The 6,824-nt window shown below is 39.9% G+C and overlaps 1 protein-coding gene across 2 annotated transcripts; it reads left to right on the forward strand.

Moving 5' to 3' along the window:
* The first annotated feature begins 411 nt into the window (after positions 1–411).
* LOC103270063 (zinc finger protein 823-like) lies at positions 412–3,274 on the forward strand. Of its 2 annotated transcripts, none has more exons than XM_021717377.1 (3): positions 412–535; positions 1,154–1,214; positions 1,621–3,274. In XM_021717377.1, the coding sequence occupies exons 1-3, from the start codon at positions 502–504 to the stop codon at positions 3,272–3,274; spliced, it is 1,749 nt and encodes a 582-aa protein (XP_021573052.1). In that variant the 5' UTR covers positions 412–501. The 2 variants fall into 2 exon arrangements, with proteins under 2 accessions (XP_021573052.1, XP_021573053.1); XM_021717378.1 differs by having other exon boundaries at positions 415–535; positions 1,639–3,274.
* The last annotated feature ends 3,550 nt before the right edge of the window (positions 3,275–6,824 follow it).

The raw sequence follows: 6,824 nt of genomic DNA on the forward strand, positions 1-6,824 counted from the left end.
ACCATGTAAAATCCAACTTTTTGAGCAAGTGTTTCAAAGGGTATGCAGAATCAGGACTGCTAAGTGCTAACTTTCTTCTGTATAGTAAGTAGGAGGACTTTGTCATGACCGGAACTGTAGGCCCACTGTACAAGTAGACATTAAGTGTGACCTAGGCTAGAAATCTCACTCCCTTAACTCATCAATAAGTGGTGTGTCCCAACTGGTACTTTGCCAAGCATCTTCAATTCTAGCATCAAAATTGCTGTGTGGGCGAAAGTGAATGTAGACAGAGAATAAGAGTGACTTTTCCATATCACTGAATAAGTGCTTGGAAGCCACAGCATCATGTGACATTTATGTAGTGAGTATAGATTGTCAGCACTGCCATCCTCAACCTTTCTTCTCTGTACATGTGAGATGTTTCAGGACTCAGTGACCTTTGAAGATGTGGCTGTAAACTTCACCCAGGAGGAGTGGGCTTTGCTGGGTCCGTTACAGAAGAATCTCTATAGAGATGTGATGCTGGAAACTATTAGAAATCTAGATTGTATAGGTAAGGTTGACATCATGTCTTCACTTAAAGATGTTTGTTTCTTGGTTATCAACTCTATTCAATGATTTGGAATGTGCAAAGTGGATGTGTTTGATTTTTTAACAATGTGGGCATTACAGGCACCAGCCCCAATGCAGTCATAAGTGTTTATATAACTTTTTTTTTCCTTGCACCTTAACTACTAATAACCCTCTAATAGACTAGCAGCCTTATCAGTAACATAAACAGTTAATGCATATATTCTATGTCATATGTACTACACACTGTGTTCTCACAATAAAGTAAGGGAGAGAAAAAAATACTAAGAAAATCATAAGGAAGAGAAACTATATTTACTCTCTATTAAAGTGGAAGTGGGTCATCATAAAGGTTTTCATCCTCATTGTCTTCAGGTGTAGTGGACGTGAGTAAGAAGAGAGGTTGATCTTACTGTCTCATGCGTAGCAGAAGTGAAAGAAAATTTATATATATAGGTGGACATATACAGTCCAAACCTATGTTCAAGAGCCAACTGTAGTTTGGTGAATTAATTTTGCATGATTGCAGTGTACATAAAATCTTAAAGTTTTTTTCTACTTTTGTAATATTTATGGTGATTCTTCTGGGTCTACATTATAGGAGTGAAATGGGAAGACCAGAACATTGACGATCAGCACAAAAATCCCAAGAGAAATCTAAGGTAATTTGTACTCACAAGAGAAAGCTATGTTCCTGGAGTGAATCTTAGAATAACTAGAAATTTTTTAAATAAGAAAGTGAATAGACACAGCTTAAATTTATTTATGTTTAGAAATTTTTCTGCAAACACATAAAGGTGACATAGCTATTCAGCTATTCAGTGTTTGCAAAATCGTTCCCTTGGAAACAGTATTAATAATCCCCACATGAATTTTGGAGAGGACAAATATTGCCATTTTGATAACAGCTGCGGTCAAGCAATTTTGAAAGGCATTTAGTCCATTCATGTTAAAACAGGATATGAAGCCTGCACTTTGCATGATAATATTAAAAATGTATACCCAGTACCTATTAATAAATAAATAATTAGTAAACAAACCTTCACTAATGCACTTATTTTTTTATAGACGTCTTATGGAAGGGAGATCCTGTGACAATAAACAAGGTAGTCAATGTGGAGAAAACTTCAGCCAGCTACCTGATACTATTTTGAACGAGAAAACTTCTGGAGTAACACCATGTGAAGGGAGTGTGTGTAGAAAAGACATCATGAGTTGTTCATCTCTTAATTGCTGCAACAGAATTAACACTGGACACAGGCCATGTGAGTATCAGGAATATGGAGAGAAGCCATCTACACAGAAACAATGTGGGAAAGTCTTCAGTTACCACTGTTCCTTTCAAACCCGTGAAAGACCCCATACTGGAAAGAAATCCTATGATTGTAAGAAATGTGGAAAAACCTTCTTTTCTCTTGGAAATCTTCGAAGACACATGGCAGAACACCATGGAGATGGGCCTTATAAATGTGAGTTCTGTGGGAAAGCCTTTGTTTGGCCCAGTTTATTTCAAATGCATGAAAGAACTCACACTGGAGAGAATCTGTATGAATGTAAACAGTGTTTTAAAGCCTTTCCTTTTTACAGTTCCTATCTAAGACATGAAAGAACACACACTGGAGAGAAAGCATATGAATGTAAACAGTGTTCTAAAGCCTTCCCTGATTACAGTTCCTATCTAAGACATGAAAGAACACACACTGGAGAGAAACCCTATCAGTGTAAACAATGTGGGAAAGCCTTCAGTTGTTCTTATTATACTCGAATACATGAAAGGACTCACACTGGAGAAAGACCCTATGAATGTAAGCAATGTGGGAAAGCATTTTATCATCCCAGAAGTTTTAAAAAGCACATGATAATGCATACTGGAGATGGTCCTCATAAATGTAAAGTATGTGGGAAAGGCTTTGATTTTCCCAGCTCCGTTCGAAGTCATGAGAAAACTCACACTGGAGAGAAACCCTATGAGTGTAAGCTATGTGGCAAAGCATTATCTCATGGCTCAAGCTTTCGAAGACACATGATAACACATACTGGAGATGGACCTCAGAAGTGCAAGGTATGTGGGAAGGTCTTTGTTTGGCCCAGTTTATTTCAAAGACATGAAAGGACGCACACTGGTGAGAAACCCTATGAATGTAAACAGTGTGGTAAAGCCTTCAGTATTCCTGCTTCCCTGCGAAGACATGAAACAACTCACACTGGAGACAAACCCTATAAATGTGAATGTGGGAAGTCCTTTATTGATATCTATTCTTTTAGAAATCATGAAAGAACTCACACTGGAGAGAAGCCCTATCAATGTAAGGAGTGTGGGAAAGCGTTCTGTTCTTTCTCCACCTTCCGTCACCATGAAAGGAGTCACACGGCAGGAAATCCTTATGAGTGTAAAACATGTGGGAAAGCGTTCAGTCGCCACAGTTACTTAAAAATACATGAAAGGAATCACACTGGAGAGAAGCCGTACGAATGTAAGGTGTGTAGCAAAGCATTCTTTTGGCCCTGTTTCCTTCTAAGACATGAAAGGACTCATACTGGAGAGAAACCCTATGAGTGTAAACAGTGTGGGAAAGCCTTCAGTCGTTCCACTTTCCTTCGAGTACACGAAAGAACTCACACTGGAGAGAAGCCGTATGAATGTAAGGAATGTGGGAAAGCCTTCAGTTTACTCAGTTCCTTTCATAGACATAAAAGGATTCACTGGAGAGATACTGTATAAATGGATGGAATGTGGGAAAGTGTTCATTAGTTTTATTTTATTTCAGACACCTTGGAGGTGAACTCTGTGAATGTAAACATGTAGTAAAGCCTTAAGTAGTTTCAGGTTTTTTTTAAAACACAGTCATGAAACTGCCTATATAAAATTAGTATGGTGCTACAGGATACAAGCTGCGGAAAAGAGCTGAATCCTGCAAAGTTACAGGCATAAGTTAAAAGTGAACAAATTTGCTTTTAAATTTTGTTTCTGAGCTTGCCTTCTTCCTTGTATGATTACTCACACATAGTCACTTCAATAGAGAATAGCCATTAATGATTTATCATGTTCATGTCCTGACCTCTGAGATAAGTGCCCTCAAGATTTTATTTTTGTTTCTATTTAGATTTGGGGTTACACACGTATATTTGTTGCATGGACATATTGTGCAGTGGGGGGGATTGGGTCTCCAGTGGCCCATTCCTCAGACAGTAAATCTTGTGCCCCATAGGTAGTTTCTGAACCCTAACCCTCCTCTGCACTCCCCCCATTGGTGTCCCTGGTGTTGACTATTTTCATATTTGTGACTTTGGCTCCCACATATAAGTGAGAGCATGTGGTGTTTCGTTTCTGTTTCTGAGTCATTTCACTTAGGATGATGATCTCCGGCTCCATCCATGAGTTCATTCTTTTTTATGGCTGTTGCCCTCGAGATGTTTGAACTTATTTTCTCTTTCACAATGAACCTTAGATCACGTAGACCTCCCTGAATGTTCCCAGAGTTTGATTGATTTCCCACACACCTTTCTGTAAAACTATAGGCAGAAATTATAAATGATAACCAGCCATTGTCCTCCACTTTACTTCTCTCATGGCCTATGCCCAGGAGTCAAGTCACCAGTGGTCACAAGACTTGTAACTTTTCCAGTTACTGTTGTAACACCTAGACTTGGTCTTTGAGATATTTTTCAGACTTTGCATTTTGATGGACCAACTGGCTCCACCCAGATCTGTGACCCATGGCAAAGATCTGACTCAAACGGTCTTGATCCCCACAGCTCTACACCCTTATGGCTCTCTGCACATGAAGACGGTTTTGACACCCTTATGACTTCATCTTCAACCAATCAACAGTGGTCATTTCCTAGCCTCCTGCTATCAAATTGCCTTTGAAAACCCAAAATTCCATGGCTGGGCATGGCAGCTCATTCCTGTAATCCCAGCATGTTGGGAGACCGAGGTGAGAGGATTGCCTGAGGCCCTGGGTTTGAGACCAGCCTGGGCAACGTGGCGAGACCTCATCTCTACAATAAATAAATTAAAAAAAAAAATTAGCCAGGCGTGGTAGTGCATGACCTGTAGTTCCAGCTACTTGGAAGGCAGAGGCAGAAGGATCGCCTGAGCCCAGCAGGTTGAGGCTTGAGTGACCGTGAGCATGTGACTGCACTCTATTTGGGCAACAGAGTGAGACTCCAACTCAACAAAACAAAACAAAAACCCCAAAATTCTCACAAAGGGGATTTTAGAAATATCTCCTGTCTTCCATGTGGCTGCTTTGCAGTAATTAAGCTCTTTTTTTTTTTTTAACTGCTGCTGCTGCTTAATTGAATTGAATTTCTGTATAGTGGACATGACCCAGTTAGTACCCAATATATGCAAGGGATTGGTTCCAGCACCATGTGATGATACCTAAATCTGCAGATGCTCAGGTACCTTTTATAAAATAGCATGCAAATGTTTGCATGCAATATATGCACATCCTTCTATATGATGAAAATCATCTCTAGGTTACTCATGCATTGGGTACCTCATACATTGTCAAAGCTGTGTATGTAGTTGTTTCATTGAATCGTTTAAGGAATCAAGATAAGGAAAAAAATCTCTACATGTTCAATAGATGCAAACATCATAGGCCTGCCTTCATGTAGTACATGTCAGCCAGAGCGTTACAGATTCTTTCAACACCCACAGATTGCTGTTGTTTAATGATCTGAAACTGTGTTAACACCAAAAATCTTCATTCTTCTTTCTTGGTAGCGCATGTACAATGGTGATAATGACAATGATGGTTACGGTATGGTGTCTAACATTGTGTTGTGTTGATATGACTGGATGTTGGTAGATACATGGACAAGACTGGAAAGTAGAACTAGGAAGTGATGAAATTGAATATTGAGTTGACAGTGTTTGTCAGAAGTGTTGACAAGGCAGCCTGTTTCCTCTTGACTGTATATACTAAACTGTAAGGAGAGAAGTGAGTGCAGATGTGATAATTAAGCAAAAAGGAGCTGAACTGAAAGGGTGTGGAAAATTCCCAGTCTGTTCATATTGGAAAGATGAAAAAGTATGATGGGAAGAGAGCACTACGGGTGTGTACAAGGATCCTTTGATAAAAATAGTAGTATGGATGTGAACATGGACTTAGCCACCGGGGAATAAGCCCCTTTGAACTGAAGGGGAAGGGGACAGGAAAAAATGAACAAAAGGTTTTGGACTTGTCTTATTTTTCAGGGAGTGTGTATAGAACTATTCAGATGTGAATGTTCTTCAAGAGAAGGGAAGAAGGACCCTGGTGACCACTCAGAAGTCATGAAGGCTGCCTCATGAATATCAACAGTAGGGGACATTTTTGGGTTTTCATAAGCATGATTAGCTGAACGCACAAGTGTGGATGCAGTGCCACTCAAAGCCATTTAGGTTGAAGCCTTGTAGAACAGAACTGCAGAGACACAATTGCAGTGTCACTGTGCCTTGGGGGCAGAGTATTGAGCAACCGAGGATTAGCCTTGAGATCTCCTAAGTTTACCTTTTGTGTTTTGGACTCTTGCTTGGGAACTGTCACCTCTTCCTTTGTCCTCTCACATTAACACCCCTTTGGAATAAAAGTGCTTACACTATGGCTGTCCCTCCATTATATTTCTAGAAGGACACAGCTGGTTTGTTTGTTTTTTAAGGTTCACAGGGTGAAAAATAATTTTACCATAACTCACCCATATTTTATTTAAATACTTAGATGAAATTCAGATTTTGGACATCAGAGTTAATGGTAGAATAAATTAAGATTTTGGGTGTTGGCTGGGCAGTGGCTCATGCCTATAATCCCAGCACTTTGGGAGACTGAGGCAGGAGGATCATTTGAACCCAGGAGTTTGAGATCAGCCTCGGTAACAGAGGAAGACCTCATCTCTACAAAAAGAAATTTAAAAAATTAACTGGTCATGGTGACATGTGCCTGTAATCCCAGTCACTCAAGAGACTGAGGCAGAAGGATTTCCTGAGCTCAGGAGGTTGAGGCTGTGGTGAGCTGTGATTGTGCCACCGCACTCCAGCCTGGGAGAGTAAAACCCCAACTCAAAAAACTTGCTGCTTTTGGGGTAGGATGAATGTATTTTACATGAGGGACATAAATTTGGGGCAGGGACACAATATTACTGAGGTTATTTGACCCCTGAAATTTGTATATTCAAACCCTATTTCCTAATGTATGGAATGAGGAGGTGGGATTTCAGAGAGGTAATAGGATCAGTTGAGGCTATGAAGGTAGAGCTCTCATGAATGAGTTTAAAGGTTCCTT

Source organism: Carlito syrichta, unplaced genomic scaffold (assembly GCF_000164805.1).
Source record: "Carlito syrichta isolate Samal-C Ts95f unplaced genomic scaffold, Tarsius_syrichta-2.0.1 Scaffold309720, whole genome shotgun sequence".
In the NCBI taxonomy this organism is placed as follows: Eukaryota; Metazoa; Chordata; class Mammalia; order Primates; family Tarsiidae; genus Carlito; species Carlito syrichta.

Coding starts and splice junctions, on each gene's coding strand:
- LOC103270063 (XM_021717377.1), top strand. CDS start 502: ATGCTGGAAACTATTAGAAATCTAGATTGTATAG. Junction 536..1,153: donor TAGAAATCTAGATTGTATAG/GTAAGGTTGACA, acceptor TCTACATTATAG/GAGTGAAATGGGAAGACCAG. Junction 1,215..1,620: donor AATCCCAAGAGAAATCTAAG/GTAATTTGTACT, acceptor ATTTTTTTATAG/ACGTCTTATGGAAGGGAGAT.